The sequence below is a fragment of the Cloeon dipterum genome, chromosome 3 (genome assembly GCF_949628265.1).
Source record: "Cloeon dipterum chromosome 3, ieCloDipt1.1, whole genome shotgun sequence".
Classification (NCBI taxonomy): Eukaryota; Metazoa; Arthropoda; class Insecta; order Ephemeroptera; family Baetidae; genus Cloeon; species Cloeon dipterum.
Window position 1 is genome coordinate 33,402,940 of NC_088788.1, and position 27,081 is coordinate 33,430,020.

General features: G+C 41.4%; 1 protein-coding gene across 7 annotated transcripts in view; it reads right to left on the bottom strand.

Moving 5' to 3' along the window:
• trio overlaps positions 1-27,081 on the bottom strand; it is a 126,450-nt gene that overhangs the window by 69,807 nt on the left and 29,562 nt on the right. For 3 of the 7 annotated variants that reach the window (XM_065483887.1, XM_065483884.1, XM_065483890.1), the window contains exons 1-12: positions 20,051-20,333; positions 11,191-11,395; positions 8,499-8,691; positions 8,324-8,437; positions 7,109-7,540; positions 6,924-7,046; positions 5,904-6,095; positions 5,666-5,677; positions 5,158-5,289; positions 4,967-5,065; positions 4,283-4,486; positions 3,534-3,656 (exon numbers count right to left, since the gene is read on the bottom strand). In XM_065483887.1, coding sequence (XP_065339959.1) covers positions 3,534-3,656; positions 4,283-4,486; positions 4,967-5,065; positions 5,158-5,289; positions 5,666-5,677; positions 5,904-6,095; positions 6,924-7,046; positions 7,109-7,540; positions 8,324-8,437; positions 8,499-8,691; positions 11,191-11,395; positions 20,051-20,318 — 2,097 coding nt within the window. In that variant the 5' untranslated portion in view covers positions 20,319-20,333. Of the gene's footprint in view, positions 1-3,533; positions 3,657-4,282; positions 4,487-4,712; positions 4,803-4,966; positions 5,066-5,157; positions 5,290-5,665; positions 5,678-5,903; positions 6,096-6,923; positions 7,047-7,108; positions 7,541-8,323; positions 8,438-8,498; positions 8,692-11,190; positions 11,396-20,050; positions 20,334-27,081 lie in introns of those variants that run through there. The other 4 variants (XM_065483885.1, XM_065483889.1, XM_065483886.1 and 1 more) reach the window with 4 other exon arrangements.

Below are 27,081 nucleotides of genomic sequence, written 5' to 3' on the forward strand. Positions count from 1 at the left end.
AAATTAGAAGGGACAGGCAGAGCGCTGGCTCCTGTTAAAACATAACGAGACAGATTGTGTCAACACAATTTTGTCTCTGCCACCTTATCTTGTAAGGAATTAGCGATTTGTTAGCAATTCATTCAAGCTGAAGTAGCAAAGGAAATCCATTAAGCTCCACTCTTTTTTTCAATTAGCAATAGATGAGAGAGTGAGTTGTCAGAATAGAGCGAAAATCTGTCCATTGGGAAGACGCAGCAGACCGTGCGAGAGTTTCGATAGTGCCACCACCACCGCCGCTGTCGAAGACTAGCCAAGCGTGCACATAATGAGATTAAAGCGGCGTGGAATGCAGCGGGCTAAATTAAGTGGGAAGCATACACACATGATGACCAGTATGCAAATCGCTCGTCGGTGACAGCAGGGCGCTTAATTGACAATTCAATAAACGCGCAACTGCCACTTTCAATCGATAGCTTGTCACCGGCGAAAAATCGGCAGAAAGGGACCCGTCTACGCGGCCAAATTCTTTCTGTCGCCGAGGATAACCGGCGGTGACGACTGAAAGAGTTGAAGACGGAGAGAGCCAGGTGGTGCGTGAGTGGAAAATGAGAAGCAGCAGTGATTGCAACCCGACGAGCGGTAGAGTTTCACACGAAAACCGGCGACAGCCAGCTTCATAGCAGCCTGTGTGAGAATTTCACAGCAGTCAGTTTAAATTTAGCGACAGGTGAAAAGACCCTTATTCAAAATTTCTGCCACATTTTCTTTGGTGAACAGTTTATTAAATAATAGATTTTTCTTGTTGTTAATACACTGTCAAATTTTGTTTTAAATTTCTGTAACAACTGTCATTTTATGAAGATTAATTGAGCAAAATTATTTTTCTCTTTCCCAATGAACGTTTCGCATACACTAGTTCCTGAATAAAATATTTTTGAAATAGTAAATGAATACTAGTATTAATTAGTCTAATCAAATTATTTAATTTTAGCACATCAGACGCAGCACAGAAAAAGTGTTCCTATAAGATACGGTATTATTTCATCAGAGGCTTTGTCAAAAGCTATTATAGTCTGGCCCGTGGCATGATACGTTAAACAGCTATAAAAAGCCGTGATTAACGTCCGAGCGAGCCGAAGTAGAGTACGCAACATGAAAGCTGCATCAATCACATATGAAGTGAAGGTCTCTCGCCAAAACAATCTTAATGAGGGCGTGAATGAAAAAATGCTAGCGGGTGCTCATCCAGAAAGCTACTTCCGGCGCCGTGTCGCAGCAAAAAGCTACACCACGCGAATCTCCCGAACCAAAGTGCACTTAGACGAGGTTCAGGGGACGCAGATTAATTATTTCAGACGCGCAGAGACATTAATTAACCCCTTCCCAGCGTCGATTTTACGACAAAAAGGGGTAAGACAATAATAACTCATGCAGCAAGAATTTCCTAACACGGATAATCTCAGGCCCAGATTGTCTTATATGCACACAACAAACTTTTGCGGTGCAAGGTTAATTACGAGTGGCGTGTTTAATTAAAACGACAGCGTGTAGCACGGAATGCGGAGAAGCACGCTTCTAAGGAAGATTTCCCCTCTCGATAGTATTAATATTTCGGCTGCCGTCGAGACGCAGGGGAATTATATCGGTGGATTCAAGGATTTCCGTCTAATTATTGTCAACATCAGTCGGTAAGAGACTGAGACCAGTCGCATTCTCTTGCTCCATTAGACACGCAATCTGAGCATAAAAATTAATTTTTTAGAGATTTTTCGCTCCGGATCGGAGATTATGGCATAATTGTTACGGTGCATAAAAAAGAGGCAGCTGCTTTTTGTGATTTATGTAACACGTGGGAAAGTTTATGCAATTAAGCTTATTTATTTTATAGCCTCCAGCACACCAATTTCGTTCCTTCATTCATTTGATGGGAACTCTCGCATGCATCTATTTTTTGTTTGCTTAATTTAAATGGACAATTCAAAGCCAAATTCAGGAAATAATCAAAAGAATATTTTTACGCGATTTGAATTCAATTTTCCTGAAGAGGAAAAAACATTATAAACGTTATCCTGTTAAAAAAATGCGGATTGAAAGATTTTTATTGTACTGCTGAAAGCTTTAGAGTCAATTTTTTCACAGTTTAGCAAACATGTCAAGTTTTAACACATTAAGCTGGAGACTTCACATGCCGTGATTAACTCGATATCTTGCAACAAAAAATCCAGAGTCTAGATTTTTGGTCAGTAAAGCCGATCAATATATCACTGATGTTAGGAGGTGTGAACATCTTTATACATCACGAGGCGCTTCGGCTTCACACAAAGCACGAGCAGACCCACGCAACCAACACGCTGGTTTGGCCAATTATGCAACGCCTCCTCCGCTTTCCTCGTGAGTGAGACGTCTTCAGAGAATCTCCAAATTCAATTTGCATGCGATGTGATTCGAAAAGCCGGCATCTCCAGACATCTAACACCGCGTGTGTGCCTTTTTGTGTGCGTACTAAAGCTTCCCTCTGTGCCTGGGGTCAAATTTCTCCGCGCGTACATATACTCAGGTAAAGAACTCTACTCATGTTAAGGATTATTTGCCATTGTCTGCGTTCAGGCTCAGCATTCGTGCCGCGGATTCCCATGACCGAATTAATTTTCGGCCGCTCTTATTTTCCTGCACGCGATTTGCATTCTGCACTTTGTCCAGCAGCAGTAGCAGCAGGATTCGATTTCGTAAGACGTCTCCGCCGTGATATAATAAAAATAATTGGCCCGCCGCGAACAAAGGCTGCTGCTGCTGCTGCTGCTGCGGTGAAGTGAATGGATACGGGGAGCTAGAGCAGCTCTGGCGCAAATAATGGTGCCACTTTTCGGTGCTCTATTATCGTGTGCTGCTCTCTAGTTACTACAACCAATTTGCCTTCTGAAAAAATTAGAAAGAGGATACTAACAATGGAACAATCAGTTAATATTCCTCTTAAATTTCCGGCACTCTATTAACCACCTCGTCAATTTGATTTAAGGACAAAAATAAATATGTATAGACCTAATTAAATCCTAGTCTAAAAATGTTATAAATTTAGAGTCCTAAAATATTAATAATATAACTCCACGAAAAGGACAAATATAAAAATCACTTTAAGGCGCAGGAGGAAAAAAGAGTACGTCAGCGTGAAAAAAACTCACGTTTTAGTTTCCACAACAGTCCCCAGCCTCCTGTTTAGAGCGGCGTCGATCCGATTCACTCTCCGTTACCTTTACATGATCGCGCACCGAAAAGGAATAAGTCTGCACGCACGCCCGCCTTTTCCTTCTAGGGTCACATCATCGCCGGCAACGATTGCCGCGGTGCACAATCAGCGCCATCTCGCGCGGTGACCCCACTCCAGGCGCCGCTTTAGCACGAAACCCGGCCGTCTCCCTCTGTACTTTTACCAACTAACTACTAAATGTACTCGAGCAAAAGTGCTCTCGCGCGCGCGGACAGATTTAATTAGTCCCCTCGAGGAGTGGCGCATTAATAATGAGCAAGGGAAGAAGAGTGTGAAGAGGTCCTACCTGTGCGACCCGCTCAAAGTGCTCGTGACTCTTTTGGTAGACGCGCGCCTTGGCCAACGAGCGGCCAATGCCAGTGTTCTTGCAAAGGAACACTTCGCCGTGGTTGTCAAGCCAGTCCAGAACCTGTCAGCAACAATTAAAATGAGAAAGAGTTAGAATATATAGCGTACGTCTTGAGAGCGGTTTTCTCAAAGTCAGATGTCTTGCTTTTGTGGCTTTGCGTTGGAGTGGAAATTTTAAGAGAGGGAAGGATGGATGTTTTACAGTTTCTACTGCCTCTACAAAACAATTTTAAAGCAAGTACTGAAAATTTTGATCACAAAAAAAGGCAGAACAAGTTGACTATTTTTCTCAAAGCCTTGTTTTTAAAAAGGAAGCTTTTAGGATTCAACGTTCAAGTCCTAAGAAACTTAAATTCATAGTACAGTATCTTAATTCCCAACTGTAATTAATATTAATTTGTAATAATAAGAGAAATTCAATAAAATTTCCAATTAAAAGTAATTTAAAATTCCACTATTTTTAAATTTTTACGAATAATATTTCAGCTAATTTTGTTGCCCTGTCTCATCTCACCGTCTGAACTTGTAATTTTGACACCAATTTAGCAAAATCATAAACAAACAAATATTTTTTGAGATTTTGGTTGGATTCCAGTACAGAGTACAATAGGAGACAAAAAATCAGGTGGAAAAGACAAATATTCAAATTATTTCATGTATCCAAAGAAACAAAAATAATTTTCATACCTGCTTGACGTCGCCTTGAAACAGTCTGAGCGCCAGTCTTTGATGCAGTTTGATTTTATTTGAGTGCCAACGCTGCTCAAGGGCTCGGTGGTGGTTCAAAATTTGGTGTATCACATTTAAAACATGGCCGGCACCCTCAGAGTAGTCGGCGGCTGGGTTTCCACCACCGCTACCTCGGCTGCCTTCATAGGAAGGACCCTCACCCTGCATTTTCAAATTGAACAGTCAAAATCGACAAAATGATGCATACAAGAATAAATTAGATTGATTAATTTAACTAGCTATTAAAATAATTAACTAGTCTATGAAAGCGATGAATTCTTAAAGGCAGCAAAAGAAAATTTAATCACCAAAACCGAATGATTGCAAATCTAGTATAAAAGTTTGTGAAGAAACGATTGTAAACCTAGGTATCAACAGAATTAATTACATGTTTGCGGTCGGATTCCATTCCTGGCTGATTGCAAACCTGGACCAGGTGATCAAGCTGGTACAGAAGCTTTTTGCTGGTGCTATGAACCTGAAATGAACAAACCACCACCTCCACCGTTAAAGCAGGCCACCAGTATGAACAAAAGTTAAAAAAATGTCAACGAAAAGACAGGAAGCGACAAGAAGTTTGGATGTTCCGCGCCAATCGACCCCTGGTACTTTTTATACACAAAAAAACGGGGTGGGACATACTTTGTGATGACAGGCGCAGAATGGTGGCGACTGTTGAGAATGCCTCAGAATCACCATTCTGTCCAAACCATCTAGTAAACTCTGGTAGGACTCATAAACCTGAAATAATTTAACAAAATCCCCCCGACATCTTCACAAAAGGCTCTTTCGGAAACGATACGAATTTGGCGAAAATCGAACTGTGTCGTCACCTCAGTGTATGCTTGGCACATGGCTTCGTAGAGACTTTGGTGGGAGTGGATCGCAGCCTCCAACTCGGAAATATCACTCGGTGCGTTGCCCACTTCGCAAGCTTGGCTCCAGGCAGGCGTGCTCTCCACATACTGCAATTTACGACCAAAAGGTATCAATCGGAACAGCGCAAAAAGCGCTTCTTTCACACTGACAAACCATGCAAGAGTAGAAGATCTCACTTCAAACAACAACAGTAAAAAACAGACCAAATTCAAAGTATATGTAAAAATAAATAGATGTACAAAATGGTAATAGTTATTTGCAAATCTCTCTAAAGAATAATGCTGCTTGTGTGTGTGGTTCCCATTTTGGAATTTTTCTATTTACGTTGTTCAATCGTCTAGATATGTCGTAAAAACATTCAAATCACGTGAAGAGCTATAGGTGCAGAAGGTGCAGTATTTTGTGCATTTCAAGAGAACAGCAAAATTGTTTTAATCTTTTTCAAGATCGAATGTCACTTACAATAGCGTGCAGCTGCAGGTTGGAAGCAAAATTAGAAATCAATGGGGTTACACTTTAGAGACATGTTGACTTTGTAGGGAGAAGAAAGAATCTTATAGTTTTCACCGGGAAGATGTTAGCACTGGAGAGATTTGGGCGATCCCAGCGCAAATAAAATGCATAAAAGGTGGTTTTGAACAGGCCACTTTAGATTTCGGGATATGCAATTGGACGGGAAGGTTCACGGTGGCCAAATTACCTGTTCAGCCTTGTGGTGGAACATAACCGACAAACTCAGAACCGCGTTCCGCTCGTCCAGACCGGCGGCAAACTCCTTCCAAGCCCTCTCCAATCTCCCTGCGACGTGCCTGATCCGATTCGCAGCATAGTGGCCGGTTTCCAGAAGGCGACTCGCAGCTCCCAGAACTCGGTTTATATTTATAAAGGCATTCTGAAAAGTGATTTTAATTAGCAAATAAAATACCAATTATGTACGATATTAAACAGTAATAGGTTACATTTTAATCTGCATTTGAGACATAATCAATTGAAAGTACTTGAATTTACAGTCATGATTGGCTAAGGTTTCTACGTTTTAGTTTATGGCGAAATCATTCAATTCCTTTAGCTTTTCTGATCGAGCCACGCACAGTGGTAGAAATTTATTGATTTTTGAACACCCAAAATTTCAAAATTGATTTGAATTTACAATTTTTGCTCAATTTAGCTGAAATTCGGCCTTTTTTGACACTGTTCAATTAGATAAATTAATTGGTAAGTCCGTACCGGAAAAAATTAGAAATTTTAAAAATTTTCTTCGTGACAAAATTAGATCTACATGACCCGGTATTCAGCTCAAGTAGCTTGAAAACCTTATCTTGAACTGTTAACTAACTATTTGCTGAGTTGCATTAATCTAGGTACTTTTCCAGTAAATTAAAACTGAACCATCGATTTCTTCCTCTTGTCAAGCAGAGACATCACGATTGAATGAAAACTGGCTTCACAATTAAATTTAAATCATTTCCCATTTTAAATCTTATAGGGATTTTTAACCTTCTGAGCTCAATGACTCACAAACTTAAACGACAAATAAAACATTTTCCCTTGTACTACACGATTCCGAATACTAAAACTTTGAATCCTATGAGTTTCATTGTTAGCTGAATAATTTCCCTGCAAGGAGTACAAATTATCGCCTTTAAAATATATCCTCCTCAGTTTTATAAACGTTCCTTTTTTATATTTTACGTCGCATGAGAAATATAATCAAATTTACCATGGAGTTGGCGGTGAAATGATTGTGTTCTTCTTGGAGTTGCTGAGCCAACTGGTACGAATGACCAATCTCGACATAGTTTGATAGGAACACTTCTCGGTTGCGGCAGATCCAGTCCAGCATCTGAAAATGTTCAAAGATCCACTTATCCGTCGGACCACTGGGTGCATTTTTCAAGCACAAACCTTATCGCAGTCTTGCTCAAACAATCTGAGCTGAAAGCACTGGTCCAGACGAGCCTTTTTGTGAGCCCACAGTGAGAGCAGCTGCTGCTGCGCCGTTCTGCCGGCCTCCAGGTGCTGCAGGATGTCAGGCACGCAGGCCTGCAAGTCAGGGTTGGTTGTGCCCGAGCTGGCCTCAGAGTCCCGCCCCGAGTAGCCAGAGTCGTAACCACTTGGTCCCCCTTCGCCCGAAAGCCGCTGCAGCAACCGCTGCCCGACCAGGTCTACTTCTTCTACAGGAGCTTTTAAAATCTTCTTTTTCATTTCATTGTGCAAGTCAAGCGCGGCTTTAGCCCCGGCCAGGTCGTCAGCCAGGTCACCTCGGGAGAGATCCTCTTGCAGGTCGTCCAAACGGTCCAGCAGGTCGGCTGCCTGCCAGAGGAAATCTTCCAGCGCCTGAAAAAGGGGAGAGATGAATTAGGGCATTCATAGGAAAATGTGAAAAATGATATCTTCAAGCATGAGCAAAATCTATCAACCGTTAGAAATCCATATTGTGAAGCGGATGAAAGTGAGCAAAGTATATTTTAGTACAATCATGTCATTCTCAGAGCAAAGCGAAGCAGCAACATCAGAATGAAGAAAAAAATAAAAATCTATCCCTTAATATACAGCTTGAATATAGTTAGTATATAACTTATAAAAAATTCATGTATAATAATTATCAATTATGTTTGTATCATATGTTGGCCAATTTTTAGTTGATTTTTCAGGGAATTGTTAATGTACTTTTAAGTAAAAAAAAAATTGATAAACAATAAGATTTATTAAGTGATCTACATTAAACGTCTAACAACTTTGAGACGTTGACAAACATCGTAGATCAATGGTCAAGGTTACTAAAACTTGACCTAATATTTCACAAGAAATTTTATTTTTGAGATTACCACAATATAAAAACATAAAAAATGTGTTACGGGACTTCGGTATGTTTTTTTAAATTTCAATTTTGGAAAGTGTAATTTTGCCCTAAATTTAAGTCTCATTGCAATTACAGTAGTTCCACGCATTATTCGGCTAGATTTGGTTACTAATATCAATAAATATATTTTTCTACGTTTAATACCATCTGATCAAAGCCTGTTTTAGCTAAGATTTTTTTCTCCCAACATGTAATTTTAATTCATTGCACATTTAGAGATAAAACAAGCTTAACAAAAATGCCAAAACTGATTTTACCAGTCTCATCTCGATCCAGTGAGCGTGATCGTATATAAGAGAGCCATCGAGGTCGAGCGTCAACTGCGATGTGTCTATCGACTTGGGGAGCGCATCCAGCCCGATCAAACAGGTCTGCAAATCGAGACATGCGTGAGAGCGGCGAGGGCGATGCAGCGTGCGGCGATCCTCTTACCTCGAACTTGTACTTGTGACTAGCGAGGGAGGTGCGTTGCTTCTGCCAGAAGTTGTCGGGCTTGATGATGTATGCTACGTGGATGAGTGCGTTACAGTGCTCCTGCAGCACTTTGAGGATGGGCTTGACGGTGCTCCAGGTGGAGCCCCTCATGTCGATCACCACCGCGAAGCCCAGCTCCCTCTGCTCCTCGCTGAAATGATTCAATTAGCAATTAGCGCGGCCAGTACAGACAGCACGGTGCGCGCGCGTATAGCAATCGGCTTCTTGCGAGGGGCGCACAAAGTGCTGCGGCAAATCTGATTTTCCGCACGGTGAAAGGGTTGAGACAGCTGGAGAGAGAGAAAAAAGAAAAATTCAAAGAGAAGCGCCTGTTTGGGCTAATTGCGAGTCTCAGGCAAATTAAGTTCTCCTGGCGTTTAGCAAAAGTGGCGCCGGCAGTTTCGCAAGAAGTGCAATTAAGCGCCTCGTAAAGGGGTGCGGTGCTAAATAATTATTGCTCTTCCTCCAAAGATTTGCGTGAGCATATGAACGCGTTAAAAGCAAAACACACTTGTTTCAATTACATTGTCCTTTCTGAAAAGATGAAATCCAGTTATACAGTAATTCAGAACTCAGCAGTCAAACTGAATTTTCTCGCTCAATCATCTTTCAGCAATCTTTTAATATTATATGAAAACCAGTTTTGAAGCTCCTCAGCAATGGAGAATCTACAGATCATTATAAAAAGATTTTAAAGATGTGCAGGTTTTTGTCTCTTCATCTGCTCTCAAAATATGAGAGCTTAGATATAAAAACTCCTATAAAAATGAAATATAACATTTTTATACACAACAGGTGTGCAGTTGCCAAAAAAGGTGCATTCAGGGCTGGGAATCTTCCTGGGATTTCCCCAAACTTGCAGTGCTTTATTTTGTTTTTCCAAAACTTCATAAAAATAATTTTTTCCTGTTATATTAGGGCATAAAACCACCGGTCAATATTTCGACAAATAAAAACGATCATCAAATATGTAGGATAATTGACATTTTTTCAAAGATAGAAAAATGACCATTTTCCACGATATCTGATTTAAGCAACAACTGACAGCTGCCAAAAAAGATGCAAAGCCTGCGCAAAAAGCGCTTTATTCTCATGCCTATAGCCTTGGTTTCAGTAATTCGTTTTTAATCTCTTGTAGAAACCATACGTTATTTCATAAAATTCCAGCTGTTGCCAAGAGGAAACAAACGTGACCAGCCAGAGCTGACGTAGAAAGTGAACAGCACACCGATATCCAATTAATTAAAGTTAATTCAACTAGTTGAACCAATGAATGCTAGCAATTGTTTGCCAAGTGGAAGAGGGCACTTTTTTAAAACGGTCTGGCCCTTTGCTCCGCGCGGCAACTAGGGTAATCAAAAGAAGCAGATGACGCTAAGTAAGGAGGCCACTTGGAAATAAATAAACCCGCACATACACACATAAACTGGCTCACAAACAAACTGCTGGAGTTGAAATTTGTTTGCGAGAGCAACTCACTCATTAGTTTTAATTATTTAAGACCCCGCCGGCTGGCAGAACCTTAATTAAGCACCAGCACTCGACGAGGCAACCTTTTCACACCAGTGTGCCGTGCCGATGGCCACCAAGCGCCTACAACTGCGCGCTGGGCAGACTTGCAGTAATTACCGCAAGCACCCCGTTATACATTCTCTAAAGCTTTGCAATGCACCGAGACGCAGTATTTTTCAAAAGGGAAATGCAGCGTGCAATATTTAATGATCCAGCACTATACATCCCTTGCTTTTATTTAAACAAGATTTCTCGCTTCTTAAAACGAAGAGAGGAGCGTTCTATTTTTACTTAGCTAGTACAAATAAAGAAAGGAGCAATTATTTACAAGATTCTTAAGAAACTATTTTAATATTTGATGTGCTTGCAAATAAGATTAAATTCCCAAATTTTTTATATTCTTTTAATAATCTATTTTAGTTTGAATGTTTTAAGTCAGACAAAGATTGAGTCATGTACAAGACACTCTCCATTTTTTTTTAGTTTATGATAAAATCTTGTTTGAAACCCAGTTGTTATAGTCACTGAAATTTAAAGTAGAGCTTTACAGGCCAACAATTAAGAACGTTTTGCATTGTTGACTAGAGCGAGACAAGTATTTCATTGAGTTATATATAAATGTTTGTGAAATTTAGCAAAATTTTATCTGTTCAATGTGCAAGAATGAAATCAGGACAGAGAAACAGCTAAATTTCAGATTTTGTCCAATTTCTCGAAACATCAAACGGTTTGTCAATGAATTTTTCTCTTGACTTCGATTCTTCTCATCGCAATTTATTCAATGGTGTGCAAATGCAAACTATGAGCTAAATTTCCCTTCGGGAGAGGAATAAGTAATTATTTAAATACAATAAGGAGACAGTGCTCGCCGCTTAATTAGTTTAGATTGTGAGCCGATTTTCTCAAAAATTGAATGGCATAACCTGGTAAACTATTAGCATTTTCCTCATTTTTAGATAGCATTTCAAGTAAAGTCAAAAAGGATTTTCTCTAATTTTCTTAAAAGTAAAACTTTACTTTAATCATAGTCAAATAGAGGAACGCCCATGCATCTGACCGATACACCCCAAAATATTTTAACGTAGATATTCAACTAACTGTATAATTAAATTTTGGGAAAGGAATCTGCAATCCTTACCATGGTATGCTGAGCAGGTACTGCAGCAGGCGTCTGTAGTCCTCCGGTTTGGCCCGCTCGCGTCTCGGCGTGGCCGGGAAGAATAGGACCGGCCCTCCGCGTCGGTCCCTGGCCCCCGGCAGTTCAGCCAGCCGCTCCTGCAGCAGCGGCAGGACGTCGAGGGCGCGCGGACTGTCCATTAGTCGGCCGGCTCTTCCGCCTGCGCCTGCAACAAATAGGGAAAAAAATTGAGTACGACTTCATTACTAACGAACGGTCCGTGACTTGACAAATTGCTCGGAAAACTCGGATTTGAATGCGGCGGTTATTATCATTAGCGCGAGGCTTCTCTTTTCAGGGGGATGAGAGAGGAAGATACATAGTCATGAATGATCGGACGGATCGGACCCCACGCGAAGGCAGGCTCGATTTTTTTATGTGCTGCCCGCCTGTGAAACAAATTGTGGTGCGCCTCAGGAATTCATTCCTGGGTTAGTTGCTGCGCTTTTCTTTAAATTTCATGCATCGTTTCTTCCCCAGGAGAAGCTCAACCTGAACCACCAGCGAGACGAGATGAGATGCGAACGCTGGTTTTTTTAATGTGGTTTTATAGGAGATTTAACCTTCTTGAGGTTTTTAATTCTTCTTGTAAAGATTTTCTATAACTGTAGAATTTGTGTTTAAAGTGTAGGCCGATTTAGTTGAGTATTTTGATTGAAAGCATTTATATTTTATTTGTTTACTTCAGCTATAACCTGTCAAAAAATAATAAAGTTAATATTAAACTAGTTAGAGAGAGTGAACACAAATGCATAGTATCCATTTAAATTGCAATCCTTGCAATCTCATCCTCGTGCATCAGTATTTAATTTATAATTCATATGCGAAATTAATTTTGCATGAACATGATTTATCTAAATCTTGGAAGGGAATGGTTTGTTGTGAGCAAAAAAGGGCTATCAGAAAATTGCCTGCCAAGGCTAGGAATAAAACGCGAGATCAATCTTGTTGTTAAATCGTCTCCAGTCTCCACTTACAATAATCATACATCAGATTCGCAAGAAGTGAATTATCCAAGTTGGCTGCATTCCCACGCGTGAGTAAATAAAAAGCGAGGAAATCGGCACTCACTGGGTCACGAGAGCGCGACGCCGCAAATGCCAAAACGCCGATCCATGCGCTTTAATGCACCTTGGCTGGCTCCGCCGCCCAAATTGTTTATCCCTTGGCATTTTGATTAATCGCGCCGACGAGTATTTATTCCCTCTCTCTTTCTCTCTCGCGCAGCCAGAAGGAAAGACAAGACGGCGGCGCATAATCTCGCAGGTCACGTTTTCCTGATGCGCTCGAAATTTACGAGGAATTCGGGATCGATACAGCTCGACGCAGAAAGAGCCAAGGAACATCCCCTCCGCACCTGTCACGCAGCGAAACGACAATTTTTTATCCCCCGTCTGTGTACCTAGCAGGGGAGTCTAACGTTTAAATTTAACCGCCTTTGGTTGCAATTTAATATAAGCTGAAGTTCAAAAGAGGAGACTCAAACAGAACCAAGCATAGTCCTTTGAAGAACAAAATAAACACAATTATGTTGTTTATTTGGTATTTGCAGGGATGAGCTAAAATATTACTTTGCGAAACATATTCTAAATCAATTATATTTCAAAACCAGACAATTTATTTTATTATGATTAAAACATGATGATTATTCCCTTGAAACGAAGTTTGTTCCATGAATGAGACTAGCATTCCAAGAAAATTTATTTAGGAATGTGAACTGGGGAAATTTAACAAATAAATATAGGTTCTCATAAAAAAATTTGAGATGAAAAGATCCTGGCGAAATTTTAAATTCCAAGGAAAGATTAATCTATTCCGTTTTCGAAGCCTCATGAAAAAGCGAGATGCTCCTTTCAATCTCGATTCGCTATAAATTTCCATTCCTGCCTATTGAACTCAAAGTGAACGACACGCATCCAAAACGATACGGGAATAGATCAGCAGCCTGCTCCCGCGTCCCGTTTATGCCATCGAGTTAGGCTAATAGAGAGGCGGCTGAATGCGCTCGGTTAGACTCACTCGCTTTGAAGAGTCTGCGACGCAGAATTATTGATTGCGCAACAAAAGATCTGCGTCGGCCACCGCTTTTCCTGCCTTTTTATTAAGGAGCCGATTTTCCGGCGTCGTGCCACGTTAACTCTGGTTACGTGCACTTGGGATGAAAAGGGGCCGCGCCGGCTGCCTCCCTCGAGGGTCCTTTCGCCGGCAAACACGACTCAGAGAAAGCACACCTGCCGCCGTCGAGACATGTCACGGCAAACATCAAGTCAAGTGGACGACAATTCGACATCAGCTCGGCAGCTCGTCGTCTAAAATTCGGCCAGACTGTTGTGCAAGTGCAGAAGTGCAGCGGCGGATCTGATTCTGAGACGAAAGGGATGCTGGGCTCGGGAATTGCTTCCGGCGGTTCTCTCTGGAAACAAAGCCCTGATCTGTAATCATTGTGTCGGCCGGGCTCCAAGCGCTGCCAACTCGATTCTATCCTTAATGACCAAGGAGTATAAGACCTTGACGTGGGCCAAGAAATGCAGGGGCTAATTGAACGGCCCGCGCTATCTGATTGTGAGATGGGTTAAAAGTAAACGCAAGAACGCTTTGACGAATACTTTTAGGCTATTTGGAATTTCAACGAAAATTTTTAACATATTATAGCGAATCAAATTTAATTTAAAATCTTTCCATTGAGACGATTGCTAATTCTATGGTTATAAAACCAAATTATTTAACTTACAAAGAGAACGCACCCATTAAACCGATAAATATGGTGTTTTGTCGCTACAATTCGATTTTGTGTTTAATAAAAGATGACAATTTTCCAAAGGAATAGCTCCCGTTATTTATAATTCTAAAGCCAAAATTTAAAATAAAATTCAAATTGCCAAAATTTCTTGAAAAGTGGCAAGACCTAAAAAAACTGTATGATGTTAGTAACAAAATACTACTTTTCGTATCAATAAGTGTGTTCTCCTTGATGAAGTACAGAAGTAAAAGTTAATTTTTTTAATTTTTAACATTTAAAGATTTGTGAAACAAATTGTGCTTTAATAAACATTTTGAAAATTTGTACTATTTTTCAAATGTTATTTTGGATTGTTCTGGTTTATTTTCCCCTACAACTACAACGGACAAAAGTGTAACTAAATATAATCTGGAATTTAGACAGTCGAAATCAAGTGATCAATTCCTATTGATGCGAGACGCGGCTATCATTTTACTACCAGGAATTATAACTGCGCTGGAAGTTGTGGCACGCGCCGTGTCATTCCCCTCAGAAATCCATGCTGGGTGCGTGTGCGGCCCGCTAACGAGATGAAACTCGGAAAACCACAAAGAGAATCAGTTATGACCCAAAAAGCCGCGCCCTCGGCGCCCACATCAAAATGAAAGGGCATCCCGCACATGGCCGTCCCGCAAAGAACCAAAGTCAGCGGAATTACAGGCGGTGTTGTTTTCAAAAATGGCGTATTCGAGAAACAGGGACGCGTGCCTGGAAAACTAAACTCGACGTGTGTGCCGAAGCTTTCCCGTTTCTCAGTCTTTTTCGCCTCCCTCGGGTGGCAGTCGCTCATATCGATTCCTCCCCGGCGTGCAATTTTTCACTATTTCCATGCAAGAAATGCAGACTTAAGCCTCGGGTGCCGCTCCGCAGCCGCGGAACTTTAACAGCATGTCATAGACATTGCTGATAAACATAAAAGTTTTAATTAAATCATGCTGCTACTTAAGCGGAGACGGCCCGACGCTGATTCAGGTTTCTTCTGGCAGAACACACGCAGTGTTAATTGAACGCTGATGGAGACAAATTGGGCCCCGAGTCAGTCCTTGAGGGAGTACTTTGCCAAAGTAAACACAATTTGTGAGGCGAAGAGTAAACTTGCGATCGGCACTAGCAGGGGGTTGACTGAGAATTGTTTCCAAGCATGTGACTGCTACAGTTTCACTCACTCTTCGTTATTTTGGCATTTGTTGTTTGCCCGAGGAGACAAATTTCGTCAATGACTTTGGGTTATAAATAGCTTTGCCGAAAACCGATATAATTATTGGTATATTTCATTTTAACTCTGTTTAGAAAAGAAAATAAGCAGCAGATCAAATCTGATCAAGGAATTTGTAAATCTGCTCGTGTCCCTGTCAGTTTTGCTCATTGTCAGTAGGGGAATGAGCACTGATTCCATCCGAAGAAAACATTCTCTGCATCGCCTTTTCTATTAAATTCACTTAATCTGATCAACTATTTTCCCCGGGGCTTTTATGAGATCCATGACCAGAATGGAAAAATTCCCTTTTGGTTTCACTTAAAATCAGTGAAAGGCAAAGCACATTTTTATTTCAAAGTCATCCGAAATGTCAATGCTATGGTGTGTATTTCAGTGGCAAAAGCGGTGGGAGTAAAATGTCAAACAGGCCTGCCTAGAACGCCAAACAAAAGGCTGACGGAATTCTTATTGTGAGCACGAGAGCAGCAGAACGAGATAATAATGCACGGGTAATAGTCGCTGGCTGCAAACTGGAACACGGCGGAACAACAGCCACCTAATGGAACCTTTTAGCGAATTAAATGCCTTGCCACGCTGCTGTTCGTAATTTGATCGCTTGACGAAAAATTTCAAGCGAGAGTGGCTTGGAGACTCAGCGAGCACAGCGTTAACTTTGGCTTTTTTACTCCCCGCGCAGTCAGCAGTCTGATATTTAAATTGGGAAAAGTGACAGATAAATTACGCTCTTGTGCGAAAAACACGCAATTCCGCAGAGTGCTTGTGTCATTGAGCACACTTTTCTGCTAAGGACAATTTGGGAAAAAATGCGGTTTTTCCTTCCGCCTCAACGAATCAACTCGGAGCGTTTTATTTAAGGAGGCGGATGGCAGGCTGCTGGGAAAGGGTGAGAAGTTGGTCCATAAATCTGGCAGCAAAGGGGATAAAATAATCATAAGGAGCATTTGTTCGGTGTAGCTGCGGCACCAGGCAGCCGCGTTGCTCAACTGTAAAAGCCATAAATAATTTTAAACCAACGGTGAACTTTTACGCTATAGCATCGTTTAAAAGTGTTAAATTCCTGATATATTAAACCACAAGAAATTTTGATTAATCCAACTTATTCCGTTCTAACATTAAAAAATTATGGTTCCCCTAACCAGTTAAACAGGGTTGTTACCCGCTTTCTGCTTTCATGTCACCCCACCCAATGGCATCAATCGAATTCGGGGAAAAAAGTAGTGCGCGGTAGCAGACGCAATCTTTTATATGGCCTCGTAAAATTGGCGCCACCACCCGTGAGATCTGAGGGAAAAATATGTTCGGCTATCGTGACGAAAGATACAGAAAGGGAAAGTGTCACTTTGAATGATCTCCAGACAGGTAGCTAGGCAGCTAGAGAGCGTATTTGTGCAGCGGACGAGTATACTTTACAGGCGGCTTATCGCCGGCGCGGAGCTGCGAGCACAGCACTCGAATTCTCATATCGACGCCACTTGGGCCGACGCTCACCGCTCGGGCCCAGTTGGGCAATGGGAAGCAAAATTTCTGTTGCACTCCTGCAACCCTGGGGCCTTAGCCAGAGTTGCGTGGCTGTTCCGTGATAATTTCATTCCCGATAACAACAAAGACTTGCAAATGAAGAATATGGTATCATCAAACATAGCCTAACGGATATCAAAGTTTTGAATAGTTTTTGAATTGGTTTCAGTCAGCTTTTATCGATGTCAGCGATTTTAAAAGTCATTAGAACAGCTAAAATATACAAAAATCGAGATCCCCGCCTAATTTCAAAATTAAAATTAAAGTCTATGAAAATAGCAACTGTCTTTGGTTCATATTTTTTAAGTTACAGTGTAAAATCCGCATTAAAACGAAAGCTTTAAAATTCCACTCGTCTCACCAACCGTCCTGGCTTGGAAGCGCCAGCCGCTCTTTTCTCACTCTCTTGAGAGGCATTTTGCATACGAAAGCGAGAACAGCACCGATTACACTCTCAAAGAAATAAGTTAGGATGAATGAGTTGGACAGAAAGCGAGTTGTTCCGCCGGAATCCGCTTTTTGTGATTAAAGCGTGGCAAATTCGGTCGAGTAGATCTTTTGAAGGTTCACTGACCGACACCTGATTCGCACAAAGCCATTTGAATTCGAGATTTGATTTGGTGACTTGCTTGGTTGACGCCGAAAGCGAGTGTTATTGTCAAGGAAAACCTGCTGCTTCTGTTGGATGACGCGCACAATTTCTGCTGGCGTCGAATATTCTCACAACGCACTTGCCGGCGGGAATGTATTCAATTTAGATTTCATATGGAAGCGCGTGTGTTGGTTTTTCCGAAAGGGCATATTATTTGCGTAATAAAAGAGCCCTGAGAGCATATGTTCTGCGCTAAACTTCAATGTCTCATTGAAAGAACTATGACAGCCAGCACCAGAGACAATTTGATCATTCTCCTATTAAAAAATAAACTTAAAGAGTCATTAACCCCATATGGATTTTTTTAAGAGTCATCATGTAGAATTAGAGAAAATTAACTGCATTAATTACCAAGGATTTTTTCTAATTTTGAACAGAAAAATTTATCTCTTTTTCCTAAGTGTATGTTGTAAAAATTAAAATCATTTTTAAGTCACGTTAAAACGTTTCCAACTGAATTTCCACATCTCTGCCTTTAGCAAAGCCCAATTTTCGAGCTCTCAAAAAGACGCCTTTCAAAGAAAAAAATTCCGACAAACGTGCTGCTGGGACAAAAAACCAGCAGACGTCATTCCTCTCACTCTTCTCTTTCCACACGTTCGAATTTTTCTCTTTGCCTATCAGCCAGGCGTGAGCAAAATGTATGCCTGCGAGAAGTATGAAAACGCAAAAGTAATATCAGGATGACACGCCATAGGCACATATTAAAAAAGTCTGCAAAACGTTGGATATTACGAGGTGCTGCTGCTAATGTGAGTGTGAGCGAGCGGCTGTGACAATAATAATTACAACAGCAAAAACACTGAAACAAAAGGCGGCTATATACGCGAGAGCCGGCAGAAGAGAAAACATTTATACAGTAGCGATAAAAATGTTGAATAAGCTCACATAAAAATTCACGGAACGCGTCACTAGCTTCGTTAATTTACTCGTGATCGATAGAATTGCGGCGCGCGGCTACAAAACGCAACCACTGAAAGGATTAATCACGACTGTGTCTCGTACAAATGGTCCTGTTGCTTTTTGTCCGAGCGGAATGAATTTAAATTTATGCTGCCTGCCTCCGGGAAATTGTTAATGTGCGGCAGGTACTCTCGTCCCAATTCAAATTCAAGGGCCGTTGAAACTCTAATTCGCATTCGCAATCGTAGAAATTGAGCAATTAATTATGCTAAAATAGCACTTGAAAATGTTTTAAATATTCACGTCAGAGTTCGTGGAAACAGAGTTCTTTAATCCATTATTGATTAAAGGATTGAAAAATGTGAACTAACTCGCGTGATCGGCTGGAACGTTTATTCCAATTAGTCTAGGAATGGCAACCCTTCATTGTGCACCGTATTAGAAGAGTACTTTTAAAACATTATTTACTAAGTTAATAGTTAATCAATGAAGCCCGACAAGACAAAATAAAATAGTATAAAACAAGTCATTCATTGTCACGAGGAGACATCCATTTTATAAACAGACGTATCAACCACTCCGCATTGGGCACGGTTCGGCGGTAAATCTGTTATTAACAGGTAAAAATGTCCTGCTTCATTGCGTTACAAATGATGCGTGCGGTCGTCGGGAATGCTGAGTAAGTAGTGTATTGTATTGGTTCGATTACATGGGTAGTGCACACACACACACACACACACACGGAAAACTAGAAGTTGGTTGTGTGTGAGTTTGTACAGAGTATACGTAGTAGTTTGCTTGCTCGCGAGCCAGCAGCATGCATTGATCGAGAGGGGCCGAGTTGGTAATAGGGCGAACGGGGTGGGCGTGGCACAGCACTCGCCACTACTACCCCCGCCGCACACAACTTTTCGCACGCCGATCTGCCTTAATACGGACGAGCACCTGTCTGACGCGGGCTCGAGGGTGATTAAAATTCGAGGGTGGCGCAAAGTGTGGGGCTCGATTTCAACTCATCAAAGCCTGTGATTAAACACACACACACACGACCCGGCTCATTTTCATTACTGTGTTTGCGCGGAACGTAATAATGCGCATTAGCATTTGGATTTTGATTAAAATTTTGATTTGGTCTGACAGATTTAATTAAGTCTGTGCCGTGTGAAGCGACTGAAAACTAGAAGATTTTTACTTTTTTATTTGATGCGGCGGATGACCTTGAGCAGAGCAAAGATCTCAGCAGTGGAGATTGTTTTTTATTGTTAATAATGTGGCAGTGTTTTCGTAAGGGAAGAAACTGCAAGAAACGCTTATGTGAATAACGCTTTTACATAATATCCTTGGATCAGATTTGGAGACGTATGCAACCTGCGCAACACGTATGCGAAGTTTTTGCCTACTACGTTCATGCGTAATAGAGCAGATATATTCTGTTTTTAAATTTACTTCCCGTCAGGATCACGACGATAAGCTACTGATGATTTATTTCTCTTTTTTACGGGAGACAAAAGTGTAACTCGTCGTCACTCCCTTTCAAGTGTAGCTTTTAACTTTTCTTTGATCATTGGTTTCAGGAAACGATTTTTCGTGCTTCTGGCACTTTTTGTGACAATTTCCAACTGTTGAAAAGACAAAGGTACCGTCCTTGACGCCCGGTTTGCCGCCGGATTTATTGATCAGGTCTCGTGGCCGTCGTACGCATTCCTCAGAGAGAAAGAACGGCGGTGTCGGGAGCAGGGAATTAACATACCATCCGCACTGGAGGTGCCGGCCACGCAGAGGGTCTGCGTCGAGCTGTGCCAGCTGTGCGGTCGCTTTCGTTTATTCGCGTTGGACGACGAGGATCGCATGAAGCGTGTCGGTGAGACGTGCTCGCTGGCCATGCGGCTCAGGCGGTCCATGGTGACCGCGCAGATCAGGGCGGAGGATGCGGGAGCCGAGGAAGGGGCGGGTGTTCGCGACAGCACAGGTGCGATCAGACTGACGGCTGGCGCGGGTGGATGCTGCCGCTGGACCATATGGGGTGAGACGAGGGTGCAGTGCCACGCGCTCCGTGCTGCGCTCTTTCGAAGGGTGCGACTACCAAGACGCGGTTGGTGCCGGCACTTTGAAATTTTGCGCCAAAACTTGCCCATGCACCTTTCCGCTCGACGCCGTCACGTGTTCCGGCCCGAGCCGCCGTGTTTTGGACCGTGGCCAGGATTGCGTTGAAAACAAAAAGCGCCTACTGAGTGGACGTTAAACCGTGCGGAGAGTGTGGTAAATCTCAGAGTGTTAGAGATAGCTAGCCACTCTCAGGGTAAACATCCAACCGTAAATCACCAGGCCGAGTGTACACAAACAGTGTTTTTTCCATGGGACAAAGTCGTTGTTTTATTCTGATAGAGGCACCAAATGTTGTTGAAATAATTTGCACTTCTCTATTCTATGGGGTGCTTTTATGTTTAGATTTCAGTGAAGGGGTATGAAAATGAGATAAAGAGCATCATGACCTTCAATTAGAATTGCAAATTTCCTCTATCCATTTTTACAGTATTTTATCACACTTTTTGTATACTCTTTTAAAGTAATGAATAAAAAATTCCATTTTTGACAGAAAACTATGATAGTAACATATTATTTGTCTTTTAAAATTGTTTCCTGCCTGAGGCTTCACAATTTTGAAACATGTTTAATGTCTTTCAGATTCTTATCGGAGAGGTTGTAAGCTTGTAATCCGTTACTGAACGGCATTTTCTTACATTCTGTATTTTGAATGGTTTCGAGTGTGTTGAGTCGGCAGCTATTTTTCTTAGCCCTCCATCAGGGCTGTAGGTTGTTTTCTCCCTGGCTGAATGGCTGGTGGTTGCTTTGGTTTTGTGATAATGATGAAATATTTATTAGACACCACAGGTGTACAACAATAGACATATACAATAATTACATTAAATCACAGGTTCATTGCCAGTTTTTGCTTTGGCGGCTTGGCACAGTGTCAAAGTGTTCTTATTTGTTTTGTGATAATGTTTCTCTTTTCAATATTTTTTCCTATGTCTACCTGAATTGCTGTTCCTAATTCAACATTAGAATAAAATAAAGGAAAATAAAACAGAAAAATGGTGCATTCATTGGAAATTTTCAATTAAAATTACAGAAGAATTTTTCTTCCAGAAAAACATTTTTTTAAATCATTTAAAGAGTTAAAAAATTCAATAAAAATTATATCACATTTTTATTTTTCTTCTGGAAGTTGAAGTAAACAAATAAAACTATTAACATTTAAATTATATATGTGATAAATTGTTATTCATCATTTGAAATCGAATTTAATGAAAAAAAATGTATTATTGAAAAAACATTCCTTTTGTTTAGATTATATGACAATTCCACTTATATAATGAAATGAGCAGATAGACATTAATTTATTTTTTGCAGACACACAAACAAAGCAATCTGTTTGCGTTCTCTCAGCAGGCAAAATGAAATGAAAAGACAAGGGCCTGGCAAAACTTTAAAGCCCGCCGTTTACAAAACAAACACGGAAAGTGCTCGGTTGGCAAAAAGAGCTGCCGCTGCGACCACACTGGCGAGAGCAGGTAATTGAATCTGGAATTCGGTGCCGCAAGCACACAAGGCGACTGAATTGTGCTGCGGAAGACGACATTAAGTCGGCGTCTGCCAACTTTGAAACGGAATCGCATCATTCGCCGTTTCATACATAAAGATGCTGTTTTTGCGAGGGACAAACAAACACTGCACGGTCGTTCAATGGAAGTCGCTTTTTGGCTTTGACGCCAGTACACGGCCCAAAATAATTCCGGGGGCGGTGACCGTGAGGCAGAAATGTCGCGCCGTGTTGTGGAACACAAACTTTTTTCTAAAAATAAACTCCAGCCGCGGCACGTGCTTATCGGCCGGGAATTTCGGGAGAAAATCTCTTCTTGATCTCCCTGCGCCGTTCTTCCCTTTTTCCAGTCAGTCAGAGAGGAATATTTCCACCCTCTCGTATAAAAAGGGATCAGGTGCAACAATGGAAATGAGCCAGCCAGCAAGGCAGAAAACGAAGGGGAATTGAAGAGCAATGCTGCAAACGCTGCGAATCGATGCGGCGGTAAGTAGCCGGTGTTTGCGATGGAAATCACTTTCTTGCCTCTGCATGTTGGCAAACACCGGCTTTTATGGGCAAATGACTGGCAAAAGACGACGAATCAGTGGAAGTGGAGGCGCGCGCACGCAGGAAACGGCAAATTAAAATGCCCCATTAATGATGTATTGTACGCGACTTTCTCGGGAGAAAAGTGCTCGTCAGTTCGGCTCAATGGCTGATTCCATCTCGCAAAAAGACCTTTGTTGGACCTTGGCGTGCCATGAAAAGCGAATTTCAATGAGACACACGCCCAACTTTCACGTTAGTGAATACAAGGAAACGTCTTCCAATCTTTTGATGCTTGAATTTGCATCTAATTCTTCTATGATAAAACAATAAATATGCATAGCATGAAACGGCAAAAGAAAATACATCTTGTTTATTCTATTCAAAGAGTCCATTGTTCTGTGAATTTTACTTGGCGTAGTTTACGTTTATTTAAACGAATAGAAGAATTTGTAAGAGAATGTGTGCTATCAATACAACTGTTGATTACCAGGAATAATAAAATTTAATACATTTTTGTAGGGAATTTTCTTCTACTCATACGCAATTAAGTGGAATTTTGCAAAGATGCTTGAAACTTGGATAATCAAGCATTTCACAAAAGTGTGCACATGTTCAGAACGTTTCTAGCTCGCAGTTTTCCACTAATTACAAGGCTCCACATTCATTTCCTTGTCTCAATTTAAAGAAATAATATGTCCCAAGCTTCTAAGAGAACTGCTGTCTCGCCATTAAAGTTAACGTTTGTCTGTTAAGAAAAGCTAGCGCTCTTAATGTCCCTTTTTTCTTTCCCTTGGTGTTCACTAGACATAAATATAGAGACCACTCCTTGTACTCTGCTCGCAATTCAGCGTCCTAAAATATTTCATGGTCCGTTTTGCGCGATCCAGGCGCGCCGCAACTCAATTTTATCGGCCTGCAGTAAATGTTTACTGCGTGTCGCTGGTCCGGCGGCGGCCGCTAAATTAATATTTTACACATACGGCGTGTGTACGTCTGCGCCCAGAAAGTGAAGCGGCAAGCGGCGGCGGTCAGTGGCCCGCGAGCGAAGAATGGCTCGCAAAACGACGAATAAATCATAATCAAATGACCATCTGAGTGCGTTTTATGAGTTCTTGATACGCGAAGGCCACCCCGCCGCGGTGAGTAGGCTCGATTTGATCTCCGAGATGCAAGTCACGGTGACGCTTCAATGAAGGCGCAAACAAAAAGATTGTCGGAAGAAAAGACGCATTCAGATTACGTATGAGCCGGGTTGGTAATTTTAAACGATGATTTTCAGGCAACCGACTATTTTTAGAAGCGATGAAAGGTGAAAGTACGACTTTGTTATTAATTGATGATTTTTCTATCGTACAATGGAGCTCATTCTCATTGCAATTAGGCAGTAGAGGAAGATGACACGATTTCCATGAGTGGCTTATTTTTGGTATTCAAATTATTTATTTTGTGTCCCATCCTTTCACTTGGAGAAACCGTTAGGAATTTGATGAAAGATTAATAACTTCAAATAGATAAAAATCGTCTAAAATTTGCAACCCTAATACTTTCTGATATTAATTTAATGGCCTGCCCAAATGCTCGCACAGTCGCACAGCCGCATCACGCGATAAAATAAGAATGCAATAGTATGTATAAGCGATTCGGAGGCATGTTCCTATACACAAGAGCGTGTGCATGCGGCTCCCTGTGAGAATGAGAGATAAAATGTGGATAATTGGCTTTCCTGGCGCTGAATGGGCTTTGGTTGGGAAGCAAGTGGCTGCGGCAACGAATGCGTCATGAATAGTCATGAACAAAAGAGCAACGTTCTTGGAAATATGAATAACTCCTTTTGTGCAGCTGGTGATAAAGATGTGGCTGCAAGACAGCCGTGTGCTGCTAGTTTATGCCGATGACACTACAGAATGTGTGAAAAAGGGAAACCGTGAATAATTTCAAAATTAAAGTCTTCACGCATGTGCAAAATTGCAATTAGAGACGCAATTCGGGGAAATTTTTAAATCTTCTTTTATTGTGGAATGGAATATTGATTTTTTATTTTAATTTATATTTTTTTACATCGACTAAAAAACAACATCATATCAAAGAGTTTCCATTCTCTGCCAAAATGAAATTTTTAAAATTAAATTTGCATATCAAAGCAGCAAGCTGCTCGTGCTAAAAAACCTTCCTTAGCAGCAGGACGATCTGCTATGCACAAGAGGAGCACAGGATGCCAATTTCAATTCAACTCGTCGGTGTCGAGCAAAGGAAGCGCCGAAGGGCGATTTGCATTCCTTTGAGCCTTGGTAAGTACACTGGACGTGGTCGCGCGTGTCGATATTAACAACCGATTATTATGCATTACTCCCGTTTATTATTATTCGCGTTTGGCCTGCCGTGTCCGCATTGAATGCAAACACCGCGGTCAGCTGTAAACAAACAAGATGCACGTTCCGGCGTTTGTGCAACGCTTCAAGGGCGGCCGAACAGAAAACGGTTATCAAAGGGCCTCTCTGCTGTTCCTGAGAGGACTCTATGCCGTTGTGAAAAGCCAATTAATTAGATGGCATCCGTAATCGGATGTGCGCGCTAATTAACCTAGTTGCGAGCGTTCAATCTGATTGGCACCCGACTTGCTTTTTGTCTCGTGAGCGCGTGGAAAGTTTTGAAGCGGAAAATTGAAACGCACGTTTGAAATTGCGCGCGTTTGCTAGCTTCGGGATACATGTTTGCTCATTTACACGTCAAACCTTTCAAAGCCAAATTGAAAAGCAGATTGTGCAACGTCTCCTTGCAACTATAAACAAATCATCCACCTTTTGGAAAGTCAAAAGCTTTGAATACATGCAGCTATGGCCGTAATGGGAAATGAAAAATTATTTGCCAGCTATTCTCCCCGGTGGATTCAGGTTTGAAAATAAAAGGCTATATCATTTTTCAAGCGAGGGCAGAAAGTCGAACGCCAGCTCGAAAAATGAATTTTACGAGCAGCCTGTTTGGCATTGTGTGGTGCAGGGTTTCGCTCTCTTGTGTCCATAATTCATACAGAGAGTGTGTGTGTGTACACAATCTGTGTGTGTGCTGCTGCCTCTGGTGGAGCAGCACTGCTGTCTAAAAATATCGAGAGGCAAAAGGGGCTTTCAGACGCAATTTACACACGCGCGAGCGGCGGCAGGGCCGAATATCGAAAAGGCTCTGCTATCTGTCATGTCCAGCGGCATCGTGTTTTTTTTTCTGCAAATATGCAACTCTCGTGTCTCGTCTCCGAGGATGTGTGCGAAAGCGTATTGATCTCATGATGTAAACCCGCAGAGAAGCTGCTTCCAACGAGTCCTTGGCAAACATCAAAATGGATTTCTGCTGCTGCAGATATATGTTTTACGTGCGTACCGACGGAAAACTTTTGTGAGATGAGATTTCGATCTGCGAGACATGTTTGTTCATTTTTCAAAATCGAGCTACGTGTTATCGACATACTCTGACAAGGCTTTTGTTGCGAGAATATTTTGAGAACTTACGGGTTTTCTATGATATGGTGCTTCTTCGTTTTTGTTTGTAAGGAAAGTGTTTCAAAGATGAAATTCCCAAAACAAAACATTATTTCATGCAGTTTTTGTTAAGTTTAATTCATCAAAGAGTATAGAACATTGCAGAATTAAGTGGGCATTAGAGCCATTTCGTGATTTATTAGCTACTAAAAAATAGGAAAAGGCAATAAAAATTACCCAGGTTGCCGTTTATTTATTATTTTTTTTAATAAAATCGGCTCAATAGTTTGCATGCTAATCAAGCGGTGAGCACAACCTCCTTATTGGAAATCGTGATTTATTTTGCCAGAAGAGGAATGAAGTTCATAATTCGCTCAAAATTGGATAGATCGCGACGAGAGGGATCGAAGTTAAGCGAAACCGTTTAATATTTCGAGATATTTTGCAAAATCTGAAATTTAGCTGTTCCTCGGTCTTGATTTCAATATTGCATAATATATTGCAGGGATAAAAACTGTTGCTAAATTTCACTTACAATGAACTTGTTATGCAAAATATTCTTAATTGTTGGCCTGTAAAGCTCTACTTTAAGCAACCGTCCTAAATTAAAATTAAAATAAAAAATAGTCAATATAATCTAGACAGAAACGAATTTCATTTATTTGGCCTAAAATAAGCAGTATCTGCAGGATTGGATTCACAGTCAGGATACCATAGACATGGTGCTATCCGTCACTGGTGTGCAGCAAAGAGCAAAATAAATAAAATTCCATCCAGGTTAATAGCGATTCAGTTGGTCATTGGAATGAACGAGTGTGAAGAGGAATTTTCTGCTAAAAGCTTGGGACGAAGCTACAGCCGAAAAAACATTCATCACTCGAAACTGCCAGGCAGCAGGCCATTGGATTTCTCATTTAGCACTATCGTTTTTGGCACACAATCGATCCGTGTGTCCACCTTGCTTCAATCACGAGCCCATTGTGGCTCGCAATGGGAAACAAAGCGTCGCGCATAAATCCATGCACGTCGGCGGCTGCTGCTGCGTGAACGCGACGGCGCATGAATAATTTACGACACGGTGCAAGTACGCACATGAATGGCCCCGTCTTGTCTGCGACATTTGATATTCATTTTCTCTCGGCTCGATGCTGCTGCCGATGCTGCTGAAAGCACGCC